The sequence below is a fragment of the Mandrillus leucophaeus genome, unplaced genomic scaffold, assembly GCF_000951045.1.
Source record: "Mandrillus leucophaeus isolate KB7577 unplaced genomic scaffold, Mleu.le_1.0 Scaffold66, whole genome shotgun sequence".
NCBI lineage: Eukaryota > Metazoa > Chordata > Mammalia > Primates > Cercopithecidae > Mandrillus > Mandrillus leucophaeus.
This window is the reverse complement of record NW_012107141.1, coordinates 1,737,213-1,761,770: the sequence shown is the minus strand read 5'-3', so window position 1 is coordinate 1,761,770 and position 24,558 is coordinate 1,737,213. Positions and strand designations below refer to the sequence as shown.

At 42.1% G+C, this 24,558-nt stretch overlaps 1 protein-coding gene across 2 annotated transcripts in view; it reads right to left on the bottom strand.

Annotated features, from left to right (window-relative positions):
- ALKBH3 (alkB, alkylation repair homolog 3 (E. coli)) overlaps positions 1-7,716 on the bottom strand; it is a 41,048-nt gene extending 33,332 nt beyond the window's left edge. Inside the window, exons 1-5 of one of the 2 annotated variants that reach the window (XM_012001346.1) lie at positions 7,345-7,716; positions 5,798-5,947; positions 5,342-5,445; positions 4,508-4,542; positions 1,885-1,932 (exon numbers count right to left, since the gene is read on the bottom strand). In XM_012001346.1, the coding sequence (XP_011856736.1) occupies positions 1,885-1,932; positions 4,508-4,542; positions 5,342-5,445; positions 5,798-5,876 (266 nt within the window). In that variant the 5' untranslated portion in view covers positions 5,877-5,947; positions 7,345-7,716. Of the gene's footprint in view, positions 1-1,884; positions 1,933-4,507; positions 4,543-5,341; positions 5,446-5,797; positions 5,948-7,075 lie in introns of both variants that reach the window. The other variant, XM_012001347.1, reaches the window with a different exon arrangement.
- Between the last annotated feature and the right edge of the window lie 16,842 nt (positions 7,717-24,558).

The following is a 24,558-nucleotide window of genomic DNA, read 5'->3' as shown; positions in this document are numbered from 1 at the left end:
GGATCACGAGGTCAGGAGATCAAGACCATCCTGGCTAACACAGTGAAACCCTGTCTCTACTAAAAATACAAAAAAATTAGCCGGGCGTGATGGCGGGTGCCTGTAGTCCCAGCTACTTGAGAGGCTGAGGCAGGAGAATGGTGTGAACCCCGGAGGTGGAGCTTGCAGTGAGCCGAGATCGCACCACTGCATTCCAGCCTGGGGGACAGAGAGAGACTCCGTCTCAAAAAAAAACCAAAAAAAACAAACAAACAAAAAAAGAAATTCATTTAGATGTGTAAGTTCTAATATATTTGTTTTAAATGTCTCATTATTTTATGACAATTAGTATACTCAAGCATTAAGGTGATTTTAATGTTTCAATGTTTTTAAATGTTTTTAAAACAATGACTAATGCCTAATATACCCTAAATAGTATATGTTTAACTACTGAAATCTACCCTAGGCCAGGTATGGTGGCTCACGCCTGTAATCCCAACACTTTGGGAGGCCAAGGTGGGCAGATCACTTGAGCCCAGGAGTTCAAGGCCAGCCTGGGCAATATGATGAAACCCCATCACTACCAAAAAAAAAAATACAAAAATTAGCCAGGTGCGGTGGCACACACCTGTAGTCCCAGCTACTCAGACGCTGAAGTGGGAGGGTGGCTTGAGCCCAGGAGGCAGAGGTTGCAGTGAGCCGAGATCGTACCACTGCACCCCAGACTGGGCGACAGAGCCAGACTCTGTTTCAAAAACAAAAAGACAACAAAAAAAGAAATTTACCCTAGTGTAGGAATATGTAATATTATATTCAATAATATATAATATGTAATACACATGAAATACAATAATAATATAACGTAGCACTCACAGCACCTAAGTCCAGGCTAGACCCAACTCTAATATCAAGTTACTATGTGGCATTAAGAAAAAATATTCAGGCCAGGCACGGTGGCCCACACCTGTAATCCCAGCACATTGGGAGGCTGAGGCAGGCGGATCACCTGAGGTCAGGAGTTGAGACCAGCCTGACCAACATGGTGAAATCCCGTCTCTACTAAAAATACAAAAAAATTAGCTGGGCTTGGTGACACATGCCTGTAATCCCAGCTACTTGGGAGGCTGAGGCAGGAGAATCTCTTGAACCTAGGAGGCGGAGGTTGCAGTGAGCAGAGACAGCACCACTGCACTCCAGCCTGGGCTAACAAGAGCAAAACTCGGTCTTGAAAAGAAAAAAGAAAAAATATTCAATCTTCCTGGGTCTCATTTCCTCATCTAAAAAACTGGGGAAGTAATAGCTATGATATCTGACAGAAAGGTTTGGAACTATATCTGAAAATGTTTTGATGCTGGAAATATTATATAAAAAGGAGATACTATCAAATTTTTGCCCCCCAAGAATTTAAGGGGCAGAAGTTACCTATTTGCAACCAGGGAGTAGACTTTTTTAAACTTTAAGTTCGGGGCACATGTGCAGGTTTGTTATATAGGTATGCTTGTGTCACAGGGGTTTGCTGTACAGATTATTTCGTCATGCAGGCGTTAAGCGTACTGCCCATTAGTTATTTTTCCTGTTCCTCTCCCTCCTCCCACCCTCCACCCTCCGACAAGCCCCAGTGTCTATTGTTCCCCTCTATGTGTCCCTGTGTTCTCAGCATTTGGCTCCCACTTACAAGTGAGAACATGCGGTGTTTGGATTTCTGTGTCTGCATTATTTTACTGAGGATAAAGGTCTCTAGCTCCATCCATGTTCCTGCAAAGGACATGCTTTCATTCCTTTTAACGGCTGCATAGTATTCCATAATGTATATGTACCACATTTCCTTTATCTAGGGGAGTAAACTATTTTAAGAGACTATAACTCAGTGATAATGACAGTCACTTCTTGTGAGGATTCGCTTACCTAGATACACCTGTGGGTGACAGGCTGATTTCATACACACCCTCTCTGCTAAAGAAACAAAGGAAACAGACTTGTTAGTTTGAAGCAAAACAATATGCTCTACCCAGTGAAGAGTTACCCTTCCTAACTGCCAAAGTCCTGGCTCACCAAAGTCATTTAATTATGAGAGAGGCATAATCCCCACCTTCTTCTACCACTGAGATAAAGGGCAAGATCATGGTATATCATTAATGACACTGGGAATGGAACTGTGACAGGATCAGGCCATGGAGACAAAAACTGGGATAAAATCAATTCTGATTCTACCTCTTTTATTCTACCCATAATTGAGGCAGATATGGTCCAGGAATCTATTGCCCAAAGAGGGGTCAAATAGAGCACTGCTCTGGAGAATGTGGAATAGGGGATACATTTAACAGGCAGCAAGCACATCTCAGGGCTCTGGGCTTCTGTTGCTTTCAAAAATATACATCTGATGAGGTTCCTCTTCTGATTAAAATCCTCCAATGGCACCCCAAAACTGCATTCAAGGTCCTCATAATGCAGCTCTATCTTCTGACAGCTCCCATAAACTCATCATCCTCTAGCAGCAATCAACTGCTTGGAATCTCCTGAATACACCACTATGTTTCTAACTCCATGTTTTTCAACATGCTGGAATGCCACCCCATCACCCAGCATCCCCAAACCAATCCGCCTTCAGTTATGGTCTAGTGGAAAACTCTAATTCACCTTTCAAAAATCCTAGCTTCAGCATCACCTCCTTCAAACTTTTCCTGACCTTTAATCCAGGCAAATAATATTAATCTCTCATCCTCTGTGTTACCACTAGACCTTAGATACAGTCTATTTTTTCATGATGTACAAGATTACAATTTATCTGATTAAATGTCTATTTCATTTACTAGACAGTGGGGTCCTGAGGTGCAAAGAATAGGTAGGTTATTGTTTCCCAGTGTCTGCACATAGCAGATGGGCAATAAAGGTTTACTGAATTTAATCAAATGTGAAAATGTATAAAGCTGTTGCAGAACTGCCAGGTGGTGAGGCCCATAATGAGAAAAGTGACACAGACTGGATAGGTATATCAAGACAATTGTGTCAGATCCTTCTGAGAGAGAGACACGTTATAGAGAATAATGCGAAGGGGCACTTTTCACATCACCTTCTGTCATGGGAGTTAGTGGTTCATGATCTGAGCTAGGCTTTTAAGTAGATGTATGAGTGTCTTTCAGTCAAAATGTAGGCATAGCTGTCACACATATTTACTACATTTTCTACATGCATTGTCTATAAAGTTTCCGAGTATACAGAGAACACAGTGTTTCAATATGATATATTTTTGGCCCACATTCAGAAATGGCTCACGAAGACATTTCCGGCTTTTTTTTTTTTTTTTTAACCTAGCAAACTTTAGATAACCAGAATTAACAGATTCCAGGACCAAGTAGGAATGAGTTCTGTCCTTTTTCTCTGACAATTGCCAGTTTTGGGTGGGCCGAATGTCGCATCTGTAGCTTACAACATGTTTCACGGTTTTGTTTATTCTCCTTATCACCAATGAAGCCACTAACACACTTGTTTTTTTAAAAACAACCAAGGCCTGGCATGGTAGCTCATCCCTGCAATATCAGCACTTTGGGAGGCTGAGGTGGGAGGATCATTTGAGCCCAGGAATTCGAGACCAGCCCAGGCAACATAGGGAGATCTCATCTCTACAAAAAATTTTTAAAAAAATGAGCAAGGCATGGTGGTGTGCGCCTGTGGGCCCAGCTACTCGGGAGGCTGAGGTGGGAGGATCACTTGAGCCTAGAAGATGCAGGCTACAGTGAGTTTTGATTATGCCACTACACTCCAGCCTGAGTTAACAGAGTGACAGCCTGTTCCAAAAAACTAAAAAATAATAAACAACCAAAGACTATTAGAACTAGCCTGTGACTTTTTCTAATATATACAAGCCAATCTGCAAGCAGTCAAACAGCATAACAAACAGATTGATCATGGGCAAGAACATTTATCTAATGCTAATTTGCTAAGATAAAAGAATAGTTTCTACTGACAATTTATCTACATCAGATGAAAACTGACAAGCATAAAAAGAGGAGTCAAAGCATCTCTCACTAACTTTGGACAAGAACATTTAGACACAATATAAGAAGAATGTTTACTATCATTTAAACTGTTCTGGAATAATTACATGGTTTTAATAAATGGACTGTAAGCTCATCTACAGCACTAGCAGCTTTCACAGCATTGCTAGTAAAATGGCAATTAATGGCTTCTCAAAGAACCATGCTTCAATGACTCAGGAAAAATCCCTCTCTGTCTCTGCCTGAGAGGTTTAGCTTACTGTCTACCGATATCGGTGAAATAGGGCCAGGAAATCTACACGAGTCAAAGTTTAACATATGGCTATCTTTGTTGCATTTTCCATACCATCAGCAAATTCAGAAAGTCTTCTCAAAAGATCAAGTTTAAAGACACTTGAGATGGGAATATCCCAGACTAAAATTAAGACACTTATTGGGCCATTCTCTTCCAGATAGAAAAAACAGGAAGGAAAGATTCCAGTCTCTTCATTTCACTGTGGGCAACAATTACAGGAAGACAGCAAATTACTTACTCAATCACTCGTGGCTCGGGAGCTCTACGTACTACCTGCAAGGAAATAGGCGGATCTTACTTCTGGAATGTTCTTAATCCTCACAGATACTGACTTACCATATCTTCCCATTTCTGGTCAAAATAAAGTTAAAAACTATCTCTTTTCTATTCCAACTTCTCACTAACCCACCAGAGATCCTTGTCTCTGCTCTTCTTAAAACTACTTCACATTTGCTAGTAGACGGTAAAAGAAGATACAATTATTAATAGAATAAATTTTCCTAGCAGCCAGCAGCTCTGGAAAAATCTTGACAATAATCTTTTTTAAAAATAGGAAATATGCTATAAAATAAGGAGTTTCAGTAATTATTTATAGAGTTGTTACTGTGGCAAGATACCCAACTTTTTAACTTTTCCACATTATTAAAAAGTAAATCTTCACTGTTTCTTACATTTTTCCTCATGGGAAAAAAGGGCTAAAAAATCAGGCATTTTGCTGTAATAACTGAAATTTTAATCTAATTCCAAAGACGTTGAAGTGCAACAGCACTGAAGACAGCACAGTCTTAGAACTGCTGGAGCCCAAATAACAAATGCAAGCAGGCTCTCATTATGGTGTAACCTCCTTGCCAAAAATGCGGGAATAATATGTGACCATAAACTAGAAGCAGACTACGAAGAATCCCCAGACATAGAAAGGAACTGAAATACTTTGCATTTCATTATTATTATAGTTCTTCTGCTCTGCTATTAGTGAATTTATTCAGTCATTATTTATTTGAGTGTCCACTGTGTGAATATCACTTTTTAAAGCAAATTTTTGTCACTATTGAAGAAAAAACCAAGAATTTACCTGCTGAGGTTCTTTGAACACAAACTCTCTGTCAGAGAGATGATGCTCTTTGTTCTTCCAGGTCTGGCCAGGCTTCTGGTGGAGATGGCTCTTAGCAGTGGTAGCTGAAGCAAGAGAGGGGACAGCCTCAAACCAGGGGAAAGTCTGTTCTCAGCACCTCCTACTAAGCAATGGCCAACAAAGCCCACTTGGAGATGATCTCTATGACATGTAGAAACTAACTGGTAAAGTCAACAGAAGACACTGAAAGGTTTGAGGGTGTAGACTAAACATGAGGAACACTAAAGACCCGCCCTTAGCTCACCATCAACAAAACAGACAACATTTCAGCCACATTTTAAACAATTCCTTGACATCAATTGAAATGGAAGTCCATTATAAACCAAAAGGATATAAATAAAAGAGAATGAGAGTTGTCCATATCCACACACACACAAAATCCCTACAGATTCTTGCCTGGCTGAGCAATGGCCTGGCTCTTAGCAGGGGCAGCCCAGGCTCCCTGAACTCGGGCTCGCCGTCTTTTTTCCTCCATGTTGACCAAAAAGGTTTCTGTTCCGAGCTTTGGGAAGATTTTGTTACTGCTTCAAACTACTCCATGGTTATCTGTTTATTAAAACAAAATAGTGTTTTTTAGTTACAGTTGTGAACAATTACTCCTAAGGCATAATTAATTTCAGGCAGAAGACTCTCAACGGCAAGAGCCTCTATGTAAAATCAGTTTCTGTCATCACAGCATTTCAATCAAGAAGCCTAAGTCATTTGGGGCTGCTGGCTTTAGCATTTACCTTTTGTAATCTTATCATAGTACTTTTGTTTCTTTCACAAGAAAGTGCATTTTAAGAAATTCTAAAATCAGGACCTACCATAAACCACATTCCTCTTAATATTCCCCAAGAGTAGAATATAAGGAAACTGTACTATTCCCATTTTCACCTACATGGACATTGAGAAATAGGCTAAGACTGTTTCCAGGCATATATTCCATTATCACCGGCTGCATCAAACTTCCCTGAAAGTTTGTTCAAAACACCTACGGTCCACCTCCAGAAAATCTGATTTAGGATAGATACAGGTATTTGTTTTTAAAACAAGCAGTGTAAGATTTGACACTATGCAGGTATGTATGTGGACCGCAAAGTTTAGTGATGTACCCAAAGTCACTCAGGAAATCAACAATAGGTAGATTAACATTCAACTTTTATTAAAGTCCTGTCTCCAGCTAACTGATAAATCCGCCTCATAATGGCTAATAATACTAATTTGACAGTTGTACCAGTAAGTTTAGCCTACAGCAAATACAGAAGCACATACAGCTACCAAAACAAGGAAATTCAAGCCACATGTTCCAAATCTGTAATCTACTTCTTTATGCTTCTACCGAAGAAAGCTTCACACCTCAAGTTCTCAAAGGTAAAAAGCTCATTTTATATTAATAGCTTGCTTAGCCTATAGATTTCCAGGTCCCAGCTCCCACCTCTTCTGACTCAGTAGAGCTGAGCCAGGTCCAGGAATCTGTGTATTTCACGAGTTCCCCCAGGTGATAAGCATGTAATTCATTTCATTTAATAGGTGGGGAGACCACAGAGGCTGCCATCTGCCCAGAAGAGTTAATGACAATCAAATACCAATTCTTCAATCCCAGGAGCTCCCGTTTGACATGTTCTCTCACTTGAGGCCCTAAAAGCGTAACACAATTACCTACAATCCCCGCAGAGGATACAACTTGCTCACCTTCTTGCTCCGTTCACTCGGGAGCCATATGTTATTTGTCAGGGAACAATTGTCGAAAATACAGATTCCAGAGCCCCATCCCAGACCTACTCAATTTGAAGAGTCCCAGAATTTGTTACCTAACGCCACCCTCAACCCAGGCATTCTTAATGCACACAGAGCTTGAGAACCAGTGCTGTAAAGGACAAGGACTCTGGCGCCAGCCAGAACTCGCTTTGAATCCAGATCTGTCACTTTCCAGCTGCAAGGCCCATAGCAAATGACTTCACCTTTCTGAACCCCAGTTTTTCCTCAGTAAGCAGGGAGTCACTTTCTGCACGGTTGAGGTGCAGACTAAGCGAGCTCCGCAGGTGGAAGAGCTTGGTCCTGGCTAAGGGTACTTCCTTTTCCTAATTTAGATTCTTCCCTTCCAGGAGGTCTAGAATGAGGCCCCGGAGGTCGCCCGGGAAGAGACTTCAGGGGTGGTCCTCACACCCCCAGCCCCGCGCACCCAGCAGTAAGTCGGAAACGCGCACTTACGGGCAGAGCCGGACGCGCCAGTCCAAACCCGCTAGGACTTGCGGCACCCCTCGCAGCCCGGTACCCACTCCGCAGTCTGTGGTCGGAACCTTAAGAGTGAAGCACCGACTCTAGCAACTCCCAATTACAGGCCGCGGCGTCAGGCACTTCCTCTCGACGTTACGCAGCGCCGCCGCTACTTCCGGTGCACCGTCCTCAGTCCGGGTAGTCCGAAATCCCCCGCGCCTGAAGGGCCTAATCACCGAAGGTGCTGATGAGGGGAGAGAGGTTGCAAAGGACAGGGATTGAGAGTGCGGTGGAGCGGTGTGAAGGGGTCGGGGTTTGGAAAAGATGGAAGTGAAGGCGTGTCTCCTACGTGAGTTCCTCGAAACTGGAGATGTTTAAGGATCGGCATCTTTGTGGCAGAAAGAGCGACCGGGTCCCTGCGGGGCTAGATAAAGGGAGAGGAGTTTAGGGGACCTGGTTATAATGTGCTAGGCAAAAGGATTTGCATTTTATCCTAAAAGCCACGGAGAGGCTGAGATGAGACTCCTTTGTGTTCCTATTGCAGCCTGTGCACGCCTCCGAACACAGAATTTACAGCAGGGCATAGGACCACGCCTTAATTCGCCTTGGCTCTCTCCAGTGCTAAGCAAATTTTGCTTGAGTGCACAGACCTACTTTTTGGTCCAGACACCACCATTTACTAGGTGTATAATCTAGGGCAAGTACTCTGTCTCTGTTAAATGGGTATCGCTCTAGTTGGGAGGATTAAGTGAGATAATGCATTTAAAGAATATAGCACAATGCCTGGAACACAACAAAAACTCAAAAAATGAAAAAGAGTTCACCCCATTTGAGCTCATGAGAAACATCTTTAAAGTGGTCATGTTAAACCATGTACTTTACAGTATGAAAATAGCAAAAGTAGCACTGAATTGACTGTTTTATGCAAGTCATTATCTAAGATCTGCCAAAGTATAGTCACTGTGGAAATCTTTAAAATAAGCCTGGTATGAGTGTTTACCTGCAGGAAGCTCATTATAGGTACACCTCATTAACGTACCTATATTGTTGCTACTATCAAATGCATTTTCACAGCACTCATTATTATTTGTTATACTTTGTGACACTGAAGGAAAAAATGATTTGTCCTAGAGCTGAAAGAAGAGAAAATGCTAAGGCTAGATTACAGTTTTTTTCCCCCATCAACTAATTTGTCAGTGTCTGCTTCTGGCTCAGGAACTTTGGCTGTATCTTCTAAAAGATATCATTTCTTTCTTTTCAATGATTATAGTTTTGGAACAGGAACAAAGAAGTCTGGATTGAGGAGTTCCTAAAAGTAGTGATTAACACCTCTTCAGCCTCTAAGTAGTGTATTTCTCAAAAATCAATCCATGATTTACTTGCATCTGAAATCATCGCTTTTTTTTGTTTTTCCAGAATCACCTGCGTTTTTAACAAATACCCAAGTGATTCTGGTGCACAAAATTTTTGAAAACTTCTAGGACTCATGTAGAAAGACAAATTGTTCTGGTTTGAATGGGCCTGAGGAGTTTCCCAGGACACAGGACTTTTAAGTGCTAAAGCCAGGACAGTCCTGGGCAAACTGAGATGGTTGGTTACCCTAGACAATGCGAGTATATAGTATTAGATGTTCTTAATGGTCTTGGCATTCTCATTAGGGTCTTGATTTTCTTATTTCTATTTGTAGTATTTGGGTTTTTATCAGGAGTTGGTGGTAGAGACCATGGGAGAAGGAATGACGGCCAAGTGTGTTGCCAGTTTTCAACCTATTGAGTCTCTATTCCAAATCCATCCTTCACTATCCTGCTTGCAATATTGAAAGGTTTCTCCCTTGCCTTTTGGTTCAATGGGCAGTAAGCTTCATCAGTGGAGGGTGCTGGAGGAACTTTAGAGGAGGAAGGAGCTCTTTTTTTCTGGTTCCAGTGTGCTCCTCTCAGCTGGCTCTTTTGTGCACAGTGGCCCACAGTGTTTGACTACTCCATGTGGGCTGAATTACAAGGTTAGTTTCTCTTGTGAAAGTTAAGGCATCAATTGGGAAGGAATAGAATCCCAAAATTTGAAATAAGCACTCTGCTTAGACCCAGATAACCAACAGTCTTGAACACCCACATCATTCTGAGTCTTCCTTGGCAGTGGAAGTAGCTTGCCCTCCCAAGTCTGAGGAGACTAGTCATTCTTTGCTTGAAGACACTGCTATGCCCTCAGTTGGGGCAGATGACTTCAAAAGGGAAGCTCATTCTCTACAAGACCCACCAGAATTTACTTCCCATTCTTCTGCCCCATTGCCACTAGACCTTAACTAGGTTCAAACCTTATTAATGTTCCAGGTAGGCTGATACACACTATGATATGATAAAACAGTTTGCACGCTGAAAGAATTATACTAATTACACATACTTTGCTAATGTGTGGAATGTGTGGAAGTGGATTCTAAGTGTTTTAAACTAAGGAGGGCAGTATATATTACTGTATCAGGCCAAATTATATGGAGGCACTTACTAGAGTGCCTTTACAGACATTGTGTTGACTCATGCAACTGGAAGTCACTTTAACAGCTTATTTGGTGGATTTCTTGAAGATTTAACTCAACAGTAGTCTATAGTTAATATTATTGAGATGCCAAGGCATGATGTACAGGAGGGAACCCAAAGACTGAGAGGGGTAGAAGTGTTGGACTGAATTTATCAAATGTGACCTTGACCCACATGCAATAGACACAAACACAAAAACTATATCCTACAACAAGATCCAGAAGATGCTCCTGTTTCTAAGGCATTGAGAAATACTTTAGACAAGGGAGCGCTTGCATCCTTGGAAAGCTCTGTGGTTGCTCTCCTTTGCAGGCCAGGTATGATCATGGAAGATGCCAGCATTGAGTTGTGTTCCCTGGTTTTAGTGGAGATCATGAGGCCAAGTGGCAGTACTTAATTGTTAAAGGTAGGGACATCGATCCTATACAGAAGCCAGGACATACCAGTAATCAGAATATGTTAGTCTATAAGGATCTTTGGTAGTGGCTGTGGTGTCCCTAGGAATGAAACAGATGGGCAGCCTACTAGAGAATAGTTTGATCTATCTAACAGAAAAGAAGTCTATGTCTAGTAGCCAAAAACCTTACCTGAGTGCCACACTGGATAGACATAGTCTCTCACCTAGTTTCCAGACAAGTCATATCACAAACCCAAACCTCTTGACTGACAGGGAAGCCACATCTCTTGGAGGAAGGACCCTGCACCATTGACACAAGTATATACTGTAAATTTTCCTCCAAACCTTCATCCAAGTGAATGCAGCCATTTACTCAAATGGTTACACATTGGGGAAAAGTAAGTACCCAGGTATTTTAGAGTTTATTGAGCAATGGCTCTGAACTAATTCCTGGAAACCTAGAACACCTCTATAGCCCACGAATGAAAGTGAGGGCTCATGATGTTCTGGTGATAGATGGAATCTTAGTTCAAGTTTGACTCACAATGGACCCAGTTGTCCACAGATCCATCCAGTGGTTACTTCCCCAGTTCCTGAATGTATACAGATGCTCCCTTGACTTATGATGAGGTTATATTCTGATAAACCCATTGTAAGTTGAAAATATCATAGGTCAGAATGCATTTGCTACACCCAACCTATGGAACATCACAACTTAGCTTAGCTTGCCCTAAACATACTCAGAACACTTACATTAGCCTAAGCTGGGCAAAATAATCTGGCACAAAGCCTGTTTTATAATAAAGTGTTGATCGATCATGTAATTTATTGAATACTGTACTGAAGTACAGTTTGTACTAAATGTGTACCACTCTTCCACTATCGTCAAGTCAAAAAATCAATGGAACCATCATAAGTCAGGGACCATCTATAGTTGGATTAGTTATATTTGGCAACTGGCAGAATCCCCAGATTGAACTCTCTGACCCACAGAGTGAGGGCCAGTTGGTAGAAAAGGCTACATGGAGACTCCTGGAACTTCCGCTCCCTACTAAGATAGTAAAGACTAGCAATACCACATTCCTGGAGGAATTGCAAAGATTAATGCCACAATCAAAGACTTGAAAGAATCAGATGATAATTCTATCACATTCTCATTCTCATTTAATTTACTGTTGGCCTGTGCAGAAATCAAATGGATCTTGGAGAATGATTGTTGGCTGTTGTAAATTTAATCAGGTAGTTACTCCATGACTCCAATACAGCTGCTGTCCCACATGTGCTATCTTGAGTGAGGCAATTAACATAACCTTTTGCCTTTGGTATGCAGCTCTTGACCTGGCTAATGCCTTTTTCTCCATATTAATTTACAAGAAACATTCTGCCTTGGCTGAGCGCGGTGGCTCAGGCCTGTAATCCCAGCACTTTGGGAGGCCAAGGCAGGCACATCGCCTGAGCTCAGGAGTTCAAGACCAGCCTGACCAACATGGTGAAGCTCCATCTCTATTTAAAATACAAAAAAATAAAAAATTAGCCAGGCATTGTGGTGCACACCTGTAGTCCCAGCTACTCGGGAGGCTGAGGCAGGAGAATTGCTTGAACCAGGGAGGTGGAGGTTGCAGTGAGCTGAGATTGTGCCACTGCACTCCAGCCTGGGTGACAGAGTGAGATCATGTCTTTAAAAAAAAAAAAAAGGAACATTCTACCTTTACTTGGCAGGGCAAACAGTATACTCTCATAGTCTTGCCTCAGAGATACCTCAATTCTTCTGCTGTCATTGTATAGGACTACCTCTTATCCTGACATCCTACAAAACATTACACTAGTCAACAATAATGATGACATTGTGCTGATTGGATATGGTGAACAGAAGGTAGAAAGTGTTTTAGATGCTTTAGTAAGACATGTGTGAGCTAGGTGTGGTGGCTTATACCTGTAATGTTATGCATGGGCCAATACGCCCATGAACAGAGTAGTCATGGTGGCAGGGATGGAGGATAGGCATGGGCTCAATAATTTGAACTTCCTTTTCTCAAAGTTGGCCTGGCTAACGCTACTGCTGCATACTTACCCTACAAATAGCCAAGACCAATACTGAGCTCTCCATATGTCACCATTCATCAGGCAACCATCCAGCCACTTGTAACAGTTGGATTACATTGGACCTTTTCCATCATAGGGTGGAGATTCATCTTCACTGGAATATACTCATATTCTGGATATGGGTTTATTTATCTTCCTTGTATATACTGCTTTGGCCAGCACACCATCTGTGGACCCACCAAATGTCTTATTCCCCTTCATGGTATTGCCTGATCAAGGAATTCATTTCACAGTAAAGCAAGTACATCAATGGGCTTAACTTCTCACCCATTGGAAACAGTTTGGCTAATTGAAAGATGGAATGGCTTACTGAAGACTTAGTTATGGCCCCAATCAGGAGACAACCCCTGAAAGGTTAGAGTTCTGTATTATTGGATGCAGTTTATGCTTTGAATCAGAGATCAAACTATGGTGCTCTTTCTCCCTTAACCAGAATACATGATGCTGGGAATGAGGGGAAAATGAGAGTGACCCCTTTCAGTCATATAATTATTAACCCACTTGCTTCCTGTCCCAGCAACACTGAGCAGTGCTGGTTTGAAGGTCTGCTTCCTCAGGGTGGGAGTGCTTATACAAGGACTATGTCTGGAACCAAAAGTATTTTCGCAGGTGCCTCCTGGTACTTTGTGTCCAGTAAAAAAAACATAAAGAAACTACAAAAGCAGCAACAACAAAACAACAGAATGATGAATAACTTGGATTAAGAATGATGATTTGTGTTGTACCATCAGGTAAAGAAATCAGTCAACTGAGGTTCTGGCTAAGGGCAAGGGAAATATGGAAGAAGTAGTGGAAGAAGCCACCTGTGATGTTGTAACCAATAACAGAAACAAAGACTGTTTGAGCTTTGTATGTTTTCTCTTTGCTAGTTGTATGTATGTGCCTTTGTATATGCAAATCATGTTCTTTTTCCATTTTATACGCATGTAGTTGGAGATTACATTTACAGTTTAGTTTCTAGGTAGCAGAACATTCAGTAGGATTATGGTTGAATTTGAAGATCATTTAATGCGGTCAATAGTAGATATGGTGACTGTTGGAAGTTCATTTGGGGGGAAACAATGAGAACGCATTCACTTCTATGAAGGATAGCTGTATCTTGCTAGGTGGAAACAGAGATGCTGTGTTGATCCTACAGAAGTTGAAATGTGTGTAGAAGGGTGGTGCATATGGAAACTGAGTAGCTGAAGGAGTGGACTCTGTGAATCATCAATCCTTATTAACTCTCTGCTCCAAACCCACCCTTTATTGCCTGCTTGTTATACTGGAACATTTCTCCCTTGCTAGCTGATTCAATAGTAAGCTTCATTAGTCAATAGTCCTGAAGAGACCCTGAAGGAGGAAGGGGCTGTTGAAAAACTTTTTAAAATTAGCCCTTATAAAAGAGGAAAAGGCTCCTTTTTCCTTTTCCCTTTCCCTTGCCCTTTCTTTCTTTTCTTTCTTTCTCTCAGAGTCTTGCTGTGTCTTCCAAAGTGTTAGGATTACAGGCATGAGCTCTGTTGCCCAGGCTGCAGTGCAGTGGTGCGATCTCTGCTCACTGCAACCTTCACCTCCCGGGTTCAAGTGATTCTGCCTCAGCCTCCCACGTAACTGGGACTACAGGCGTGCACCACCACACCTGGCTAATTTTTGTATTTTTAGTAGAGATGGGGTTTCACCATATTGGCCAGTCTGGTCTCAAACTCCTGACCAGAAGAGGCTCTTTTTCATAGTTCCTGTGTGTTCCTCTATACTAAGTTGAATAATATCCACCCCCAAATTTATGTCCACTCAAAACCTGTGAACATGACCTTATTCGGAAGTAGGGTCTTTCCAGATGCAATCAAATTAAGATGAGGGCAGAGTGGATTAGGGTAGGTCTGAATCCAGTGACTGCTGTCCTCATAAAGAGAGGGAGATTTGGAGACAGAGGGACAGAGAAAGACAGGAGAGGACGCCATGTGAAGGTGGAAGCAGAGCTTGGAGGGATGTTGCCACAAGCCAAGGAATGTCTGGAGCCACCAGAAGTTGGAAAAGGTGGGGAAGGATCATCCCCCAGAGCCTGTAGAATCCACATCCCTGCTAATACCTTGATTTGGGACTTCCAGCCTCCAGAACTGTGAGAGGATGAATTTTTGTTGTTTTAAGCCACCCCATTTGTGATAATTTGTTATGGCAGCCCTAAGACATGAACACATCTTTGCAGCCAGCTCTGCCATGCACCATGGCCCGCAGAGCTCGGTACCTCCTCTGGGCATCTTCCCAGCACCACAGTGAGTTCTCTTGGTGCAGCACGCCAGCAAATTTCGCCATCCAGCAAAACACCACCATGTCTCCTCCAGTGAGGTTTGGATCCTTAACCCTGGCAGATGGGAGCTGTTTCTGAGTTGTTTCTTCCTCACTGTTCTGCCTCAAACTAGAGGTAGAGGCTGTTCCCTGCATCTGTTACACCGTCTGAAAGGAAAATAAAATCTCGGGACCCTAATTCACTCTGCCAAAAGGAAAAATAAAGCTCAAAGCTGAGTCATGCAAGAAGCTGCCTTTCCTTTTGTTCCCCAACAGAGAGCTACAGATTTAGGTTAAATATCTCCATGGGTAGCCCCTCTATGTTCACCCTATCTAATGTAAAATGCCAATTTACCGGGTGCAAGATGAATACATAATTGACTATTCCCCTACCTGCTCCTTTTCTCTAGTGTCGTGGATCACCAGACCCTCTCTCTTTCCCCTCTAGCCCACTTTTCCCCTTTAACTATTAAAGCCCTCAAAAATCATCTTTGGAGAAAGGCACAGACCACAGACTTTCTGTGATTCCATGTTCTTTTCTTCCAGATGTGTTCGTAACCTTGGCAAAAATAAACCTCTAAATTGATGGAGACCTATCTCGGATACTTTTTGGTTTACACTTGTGTTCTTAGAGTTCTCTTTTTCCCTTTGTCAGTAACCCCCTATTACAGTTAATAATTCTTTCTTTCTTTTCTTTTCGACAGAGTCTCGCTCTTTTACCCAGGCTGGCAGGCTGCAGTACGGTGGTGCAATCTCAGTTCACTCCAACCTCCACCTCTTGGATTCAAGCAATTCTCCTGCCTCAGCCTCCTAAGTAGCTGGGAGATGTGCACCACCATGCCCAGCTAAATTTTTTATTTTTAGTAGAGACAGGATTTTGCCATGTTGGCCAGACTGGTCTTGAATTCCTGACCTCAAGTGATCCACCCGCCTTGGCCTCCCACGGTGCTAGGATTGTAGGCGTGAGCCACCACGCCCAGCCTATTTCTTTCCTGTCCAAATGATTATGTAGCTTCTGTCTCCTGATTGAGTCCTGATGGTTTCAGTGGGAATGCGGCATCAGGAGTTGAACGCAAAGGCTAACTCCCTGGGCCCCAGGTTGGCCTCTGTGCATCACTGATTTGCCTCTAAGTTGGGTCCTTGCTATCCTAGCCCATCATTCTTGTGTTGCTTGCTCTCTCTAGTTTGTCCTCACCCAAGACTGCCCTCCTAAAGTAGATGTTGCTGGTTGCCTTGCTACTTTGAAGCCAGCATTTCTTAGCATGTGGTTGGAAGGGTAACTGCATGAGAATCACTAGGGGATGCTGCAAAAATGCACATTCTGGGTTAAAAATGCACATTAGGATTCTGGGTTAGTAGGTCTGGGGCAGGGCCCAGCAATGTTTTTTTTTTTTTTTTTTTTTTTTTGAGATGGAGTCTGGCTTTGTCACCCAGGCTAGAGTGCAGTGGCATGATCTTGGCTCACTGCAACTGCCACCTCCCGGGTTCAAGCATTTCTGCTGCCTCAGCCTCCTGGCCGCCACGCCTGGCTAATTTTTTGTATTTTAGTAGAAACGGGGTTTCATTGTGTCTTGAACTGCTGACCTCAGGTGATCTGCCCGCCTCAGCCTCCCAAAGTGTTAGGATTACAGGCGTGAGCCACCCACGTCTGGTAGTAATGTGTATTTTTAACAATGCTTTGTTCCATTTTGCAGGTACCTGCGACATTCTCTGTACCCTTTCCCTCTGTTTTCCAGAGGTGATCACTTTCCACTCAACAGTTATCTCATACCCTGGATGGCAAAGCTGATAGATGCTTTAAGTGCTGGTAACTCTTAACAGTGATTCTGAGTGAGCTACACCCTCTAGCCTATTTTCAGTTGCTGATTTTCACACCAGGCTCTTGCCAAACGTTCCCTGTTTCAATCATGTGCAGCTTGTGGAGCACCTGCTGCTGTATTCCTGAGAAAATCCAACCCAAGGAAAATAATGGCACATCATGCTAATAGCTCTCAGTGAAGGTGCTGCATAGAGAAATTCCCATCCCATGTCTCACTGCCAAAGGTTTAGCAGCTCCCAGCTTGAGCAAGGAGGGTGGGAAGGGAACCTGCCAACCTGAGGCATGTTTGCTATGAGGCTTTCAGCTCTCTGCCAACTTTCAACAATGTTGAAGGGTAGAGGACACTTTCCCAGACTCCAGACAGGAGTACCTTCTGTTCAATGCCCAGCACGATTGTAGATGCTGCAGGAGGTAAAATCTCCTTCCAGTGAACCACAGGGCAAACTGTTGTGAGATACAATTAAAAAACAGTGTAATTGGATGTGAAATTATGGAGGGCAGACAAAAACCTGGGGAACAAGAGATCACTAGAGGTTATAGTCATTAGTAAAGTCATTATGGAGCGTAGGGAATTATGTCAAGGTTTTAAATTATGTAGCATTCAGACAGCTTGAAGATATTCTGATAGTTACGTAACCCCTAAAAAGAGTAGGCAACATTTACACATTCTTATTTCTAAAAAATAGCAAATAATAACATTAGTTAACATTTCATGAACGCTTCTTACATGCCAAGTGCTGTTCCAGTCACTTATGTGCCTACACTGATCTAATTCTAAGAACCAAGTTACACAAGCATTATTATTATTAGACCCATTTTACAAAGAAGATTGAACCACAATGCCATATGATTCCACTGTGCCACTTCTCTGCAAATACATGCCAGAATGAAAGCCAAATTAGGAAAGATAGGACTATTCCTAAAATGACATATGAACCATTTCTTGGGACCTCATTGCTGGTGTCTTTCAGTGACTTCAAAAAAGAAGAGTTGGTAGCAGTATAATCCAGCAGCCCCTGAGTTATCAAGCATTCTTGATGGTTTTATCTGGAGAGCTTAGCAGATTGCTCTGTAGAGCTGCTGAGTCCTCAGAACCATGGGAATGGCATCATTTTGAGTCTCTGAACTATGATGTCAGATAAGACTTGGTTCAGATCTCAGCTTCACTACTCCATTGGTGGATAACTTCAAACATGTTACTCAGTTTTCCTTGTCTGTTGGACTGTGTGAAGATTCACCCATACATTCATTCATTCATTTAATCTGCACATACTGAGTACTGACTGCAGCTAGCAGTGTGCCAGATGCTAGGGACAAAGTAGTGTTCAAGACAGACTTGGCTCCTGCCCTCATGGAGGTAATAGTCTAGCAGGGGAGGGGAGGTAGACATTTTTAAAATAAGCAAATATTACAGTTGCCATATTTGCTATGAGGCTGTACCATGGGGGACCTAACCTAGTGGAGTCATATCCCCAGTGTGTGCTGAGTCCTAGGCTGGCTGAGAGTTTTGCCGATCTGGGGTCAGGCTCAGCTGGGAGGTCAGCAGCTGAGGGCTGGCTGGTCTAGACTAGCCTTGACTCCATGGGGTCCCTCAGCTTTGAACAAGCTCACCAGGCATGTTCTAATATGTTCTAATAGCGGTGGCAGAGAGAGAGAAGTGGGTAGAGGAGGGGGTCATGCATACAAACACACAAGAACTTTTGAAACCCAGGCATGGAAGTGGTATGAAATTACCTCCACTTCATTTATTGGCCAAAGCGAGCCAGCTCATGTTCAAGGAGTGGGGAAATTGACTTCATCTCTTGATTGCAGTTGTTGCAACATCACATCACAGAGGGCACAAATACTGGGAAGAGCAGAGTAGAGTAGAAAGAGCCATTTTTGAAATCAGTCTACCACAGTCAGTGAGAAACTGAAAGGGGGTTCTGTGGGAGTAGAGAGTGAGGAAATGAGTCATGAGATGGGGTAAAAAGAAGCCACACCATGCAGGCGTTAAGAGGCACTAAACAGTGAAAGTTAATTTAATTGCTGCTTGGCCTTTTGGCTGAGACCAAGTGTAGTAAATGTTAATTTACTACAGGAGCCGTGAGATGAATATTGAACACTCACTCTCCCCACTCCCCCTTATTTTCCGTCTCATAGAATGATGGCACTTGGACATTGTTGTCAAGTTCATTTGTTTTAGGTGTGTACCTTAGGCAGGGATTGTTCTTTCCAGTGCTTAGGATGCTTGTCAGCAAATATTCAATAAAAGCTTCTTACTGAATAAATAACAGAGTACCTGAAATTATTAAGTTAATGATTAGACGACCATTGCTTTCTGTGTCTTGGGAGTAAATTATCCACTTTCTGGAAGCAAAGTCATTATGTTGAGAAGCATGAAAACTAAATCAATGTGCCTAGGTTGTCTTGCACTGAAAGAACCAAAGAAAGCATGGCTGTGAAATACGATATTCATCTGAGTTTCCGTTTACAGCTTTTCCATTGGTTGTGTGGTGCTTGGCATTAATGACCATTGATTTGTCCAATTTTTTTTTTTTCTTTGAGACGGGGTTTTGCTCTTGTTGCCCAGGCTGGAGTGCAATGGCGCGATCTCAGCTCACCACACCCTCCATCTCCCGGGGTTCAAGCAATTCTCCTGCCTCAGCCTCCTGAGTAGCTGGGATTACAGGCATGTGCCACCATGCCTGGCTATTTTTTTTGTATTTTTAGTAGAGACAGGATTTCACCTTGTTGGCCAGGATAGTCTCGAACTCCTGACCTCATGATCTGCCCACCTTGACCTCCCAAAGTGCTGGGATTACAGGCGTGAGTCACCACGCCCAGCCTGGTTTGTCTGATTGTTAAATGCAGCCAACATCTGCACTAAGCAGGGATGCATGAATAAGAAACACAATAAGCTCAAATTATTCCCATACATTCTGGATAAATTGAGCATTTAAGAAAGTGACCTTACAGGAGAATGGCGTGAACCCGGGAGGCGGAGCTTGCTGTGAGCTGAGATCCGGCCACTGAACTCCAGCCTGGGCAACAGAGCGAGACTCCGTCTCAAAAAAAAAAAAAGAAAGAAAGAAAGTGGCCTTATAGCTTTCAGAAGATTTCTAGTACCATTAGCTGGGCAGAAACAACATTTATAAGGTGTGAGTCTGAAAAAATTCTTCCAGGTCTTGCACCATTGTCTTCCCAGGGACAGAACCATGGCTTTGCAATGATGAACTAGTTGGTAATACATTAGATTAGGTAGGAGAATCTGAGCTGATGTATTGAAGCACACAGAGCTTCTACTTCTAGAAATGAGATAAGTTGGAGATCTTGAAGGCTGTCTTCTACAAAACACCTCCAGATGAAAGATAAAATACCCCTTTAAATGAATTAGCCTGTGCAAAAGACATTTCTTCTGATATCAGGACAATGTAGAAACATGAGCCCAGAGAGATGAATAAGCTGGGACATGTACTGCTCCTGGGTGGCCTAATTGCTTGGATATTTCTGGGTATAGATGGAAGTAGATGGATTGGGACAGAACAGGAGACAAAACCCATGAAGGGGAATCATAGCAGAGACCTTCTGCATAAAGCCGGGACCCAGGAAGGGGCTACACGTGCAAAGGATGAACCAAGGAAAAACTAAACAAACAAACAAACAAAAAAAAAAAAAAAAAAGGAAAAGAAAAAGAGAGAAAAAGCCCAAAAAGGAAAACAGCAAAACAAAACAAAACAAAAAAACCCTTTCTCTCTTGAGTTTAATTCAGGGTGAGGGGGAAAAGTCTCCCCCAGGAATTCATGGTGACCCACGTCTTTACATAGGTGTGGGGACTGAACTAACTCCGTTTGCCCAATGCTGTTCCCCATCCACCAAAATATAAATAGATAAATAAATATCCAACACACAACAAAAACCCAGCAACTGTGTAAGCTGAGAATTTTAATTTAAAGATCAAAATTGGTAGTGTTGCCATGTCTGATGCAAACAAACATGAATTCTCCCATGAAGAATTTACATTTAGGGCCTTGAATAATTTGCATATAGTTATAATGAGCATAAAGTCACACACATACATACACATCATGAAAAATACAGGGGAATAAAGCACCATTAGCAAGAGTCAGCAGAAACAATAGAAATATTTGTAAAGATTATTGGATTACTGGAACTATCAGATACAGAATATAAAGCTGCTTGATGTGTTTACATAAATAAAGGAAAACATTTAAAACATAATTATAGTTCATAACTACCAAATAATGCATTTTTGAAAAACATCAAAATATAATAATTAAAATTGAAAACTTAATGGAGCTTTTGCTTTTTGGACATAGCAACAGCAAGCCATTACTCCACCATAACTTATAAATACATTATATCTACTTTTTCCTTTGAAGACACTGGAGACCTATGTAAACAATGACTTAGCTTACCTAAAATTCTTAAGAAGGAAAAACATTTCCTGAGTGAGCTGGCCATATTGTTCTCTGAGGACATTTTTCAAACGTGATAGCTGAGGACTGGGCCTGCTAATAGTACTGGAATCTTTACTAGAGGAAAGAGAATCCAACAGACATTTTGACAGCCATTGGGATGGCATGATGGATTGGAATCTAGAAAATCCCACAAATGCATGGCCAGTTTGCCCTATGGGGCATTTGCTGAGTACTAGGGCAGCATGGAAGGGTGGAGGGTGAGGCTGGGAAGACAAGAAAGGCAAGGTAAAACCTTTCATAGTCTTTTTTTTTTTTTTTTTTTTTTTTTTTTTTTTTTGAGACAGGGTCTCACTCTGTCACCCAGGCTGGAGTACTGTAGTGCAATCACAACTCACTGCAGTCTTGATCCCCCAAGATTAAGTGATCCTCCAGGCTCAGCCTCCTGAGTAGCTGGGATCACAGGCATGCACCACTACGCCCAGTTAATTTTTGCATTTTTACAAGAGACAGGGTTTCACCGTATTGCCCAGGCTGGCCTCGAATTTCTGGGCTCAAGCGGTCGGCCCACCTCAGCCTCCCAAAGTGCTGGGGTTATAGGTGTGAGCCACAGAGTCTGGCCCCTTTCATAGTCTTGATATGCTTGGAAACAAAATTCTGAGAAAGACAAGTCCACAATAAACACATGGCAGGCCTCATTCTGTAGACATTTGAAACTATAGAGCACTGAATCTAATCAAGGTGGCTTCCTAGCCCTAGCTCAGTTCAATTCCTAATGAAGTGACGAGTTCTCACCCTACTCAGCAGGGAAAGGGCAAACCCTCTATGGAGGAAAATACGATCAACTTCAGTCTTTATGGTTCTTTAAAAATAGAATGTCTGCCATACACTAAAAAAAACTATGGAACATGCAAGGAAGCAGAAAAATGTAACTGATCAAGAGAAAAAAAAAACCACAGAAGCAGACCCACAGATTATCCAAATGTAAAAGTAATCAGACAAGGACTTTAAAACAACTATCGTGGAAAATTTATGAAAATAGAGGAAAAGAACAAAACATGTGAAAAGGGAGAATTTTAATAGAGAATTTGAATTTACTCATTCATTTTTGAGATGGAGTCTCACTCTGTCTCCCAGGCTGGAGTGCAGTGGTGCCATCTCAGCTCACTGCAACTTCCCCCACCGGGTTCGAGTGATCTTCCTGCCTTAGCCTCCCAAGTAGCTGGGGCTACAGGTGTGCACCACCACACCCAGCTAATTTTTGTATTTTTAGTAGAGACGGTGTTTTGCCATGTTGCCCAGGCTGGTCTTGAACTCCTGACCTCAGATGATCCACCTGCCTTGGCCTCCAAGAATTGGAATTTATATAAAAGAATTAAATGAACATTCCAGACATGAAAAATACCTGAAATTAAGAGCTCATTAGATGGATTTAACAGCAGAGTATACCCTAAATTCAGTAGGATTCGTGAATTTGAAAGATACATAGTAGAAAATAAGGAAAACTAAGCTAAGCTAAACTGTTTTTACCATACGATCCAATAATCATACTCCTTAGTCTTTATGCAAATGAGTTTAAAAAAACTTTTGTCCACAAAAATACTCACAAATATTTACAGCAGCTTTGTTTATAATTGCCAACACTGGAAGCAACTAAGATGTCCTTCCAAAACTGGAAGCAACCAAGATGTGAATGAACAAAGTGTGATACATCTGTACAATGCAGTATTATTCAGTGATAAAAGGAAATGAGCTATCAAACCTTAAAAAGCCATGAATCTTAAATGCATACTGCTAAGTGAAAGGGGTTTGTCTGAAAAGGCTACGTACTGTGTGATTCCAAATATCTAAGATTCTGGAAAAAGCAAAGCAGTAGAGACAGTCAGAAGATCAGTGGCTGCCAGAGGATTGGGGATGGAGGAAAAGAGAGGGATGAATAGGTGGAGCATGGGGGAGTAAAACTATTCTGACATTAAAATGGCAGATACATGAATGCATTTGCTAAAACCCACAGAAAAGCATGACACCTAATGTAAACCATGTACTTAGTTGTTAACAATGTAACCATGTGAGTTCATCAGTGGTAACAGATGTACCACACTAATACAAGATAATTAATAGAGAAAACTCTAGGGGTAGGGAATTCTGTACTTGCTGCTCATTTTTTTCTGTAAACCTAAAACTGCTCTAAAATACAGTACAATTTATTAATTTGTTTAAAACAAAAGTTAATAGAAAGTATCGAAACCAAAGCACAGAGAGGAAAAAAGAAAACCGTGGGGGCTTCTGGCAGTATAGCTAAGAAATCCTAGATTCCAGCTAAATTAGAATAAACATGAAGAGTGGCCACAAATACCCTAGGTATGCTAGTGAGAAATTATCTGTATTTCTCCTCTGTTCTCTGTAGAAATTTCAATTTTCCCCATGCTGTCTTATCATCTAGCTGATATTATACTGAATCCCTACCTAGGAAAATGCAAAACAAATAATTAGCTCAGGAGCCAAACTCCTGCATAATTAATCTGTTACCACTCTATACATTTTTAATGCAAGGTTGAATTCACAAGGTATAAATGAAATTCTCCAAGGACAAGAAAACAAAACAAAAGGGAAAAAACCCTGAAATCAGAACTTGAGGCAGTGAGCAGTAAAAGAATAGGAAATCAGTGGTTGCCCCTTGGGGATACTGGCAAAACCCACTGAAATCACTAGAAGGTAAGAGAACCAAGCCTGAGACTCCCGCACTGGGGTTAGAGCAGTGCCAGCCTGGTAGCAGCTCCAGGCTGGTGAAAGCAACAAAAGAAAGTCAGTATCTGAAGAAGAGCATCCCAGTGTAGCCCTCAGAATTAGCTTCCCCAGATTAAAATAAAACAAACAGGACTTCAAAATAAAAACGCCAGCCCGGTGCAGTGGCTCACACCTGTAATCCCAGCACTTTGGGAGGCCGAGGCAGGTGGATTGCTTGAGCCCAGGAGTTCGAGAACAGCCATGGGCAACATAACAAGACCCCATCTCAAAGGAAATACAAAAATTAGCCAGGCACGGTGGTACCCACCTGGAGTCCCAGCTACTTGGGAGGCTGAGAGGTGGCAGGACTGCTTGAGCCCAAGAGGTCAAGGCTGCAGTGAGCCATGATTGTGCCACTGCACTCGGGCCTGGACAACACAACATGACCCTGTCTCAAAAAATAAAATACCAAACAAAGAAGAAAAGTAAAGCGCTTTGAGTGATAGCCACCAGAAATACAATGGGTTTAGACTCCTAAGAATTTAAAGATATTGGTATCATCAGATGTGGACCATAAAATACCAATGTATTACATAGTTATGTAAACTTTTAGCACTATATTTTAAAAATGAGCAAGTATTAAAAACTATTAGGACTGACCAAGCAGGTTTAAGTGAGAACCAAACAGACTTCCCCCT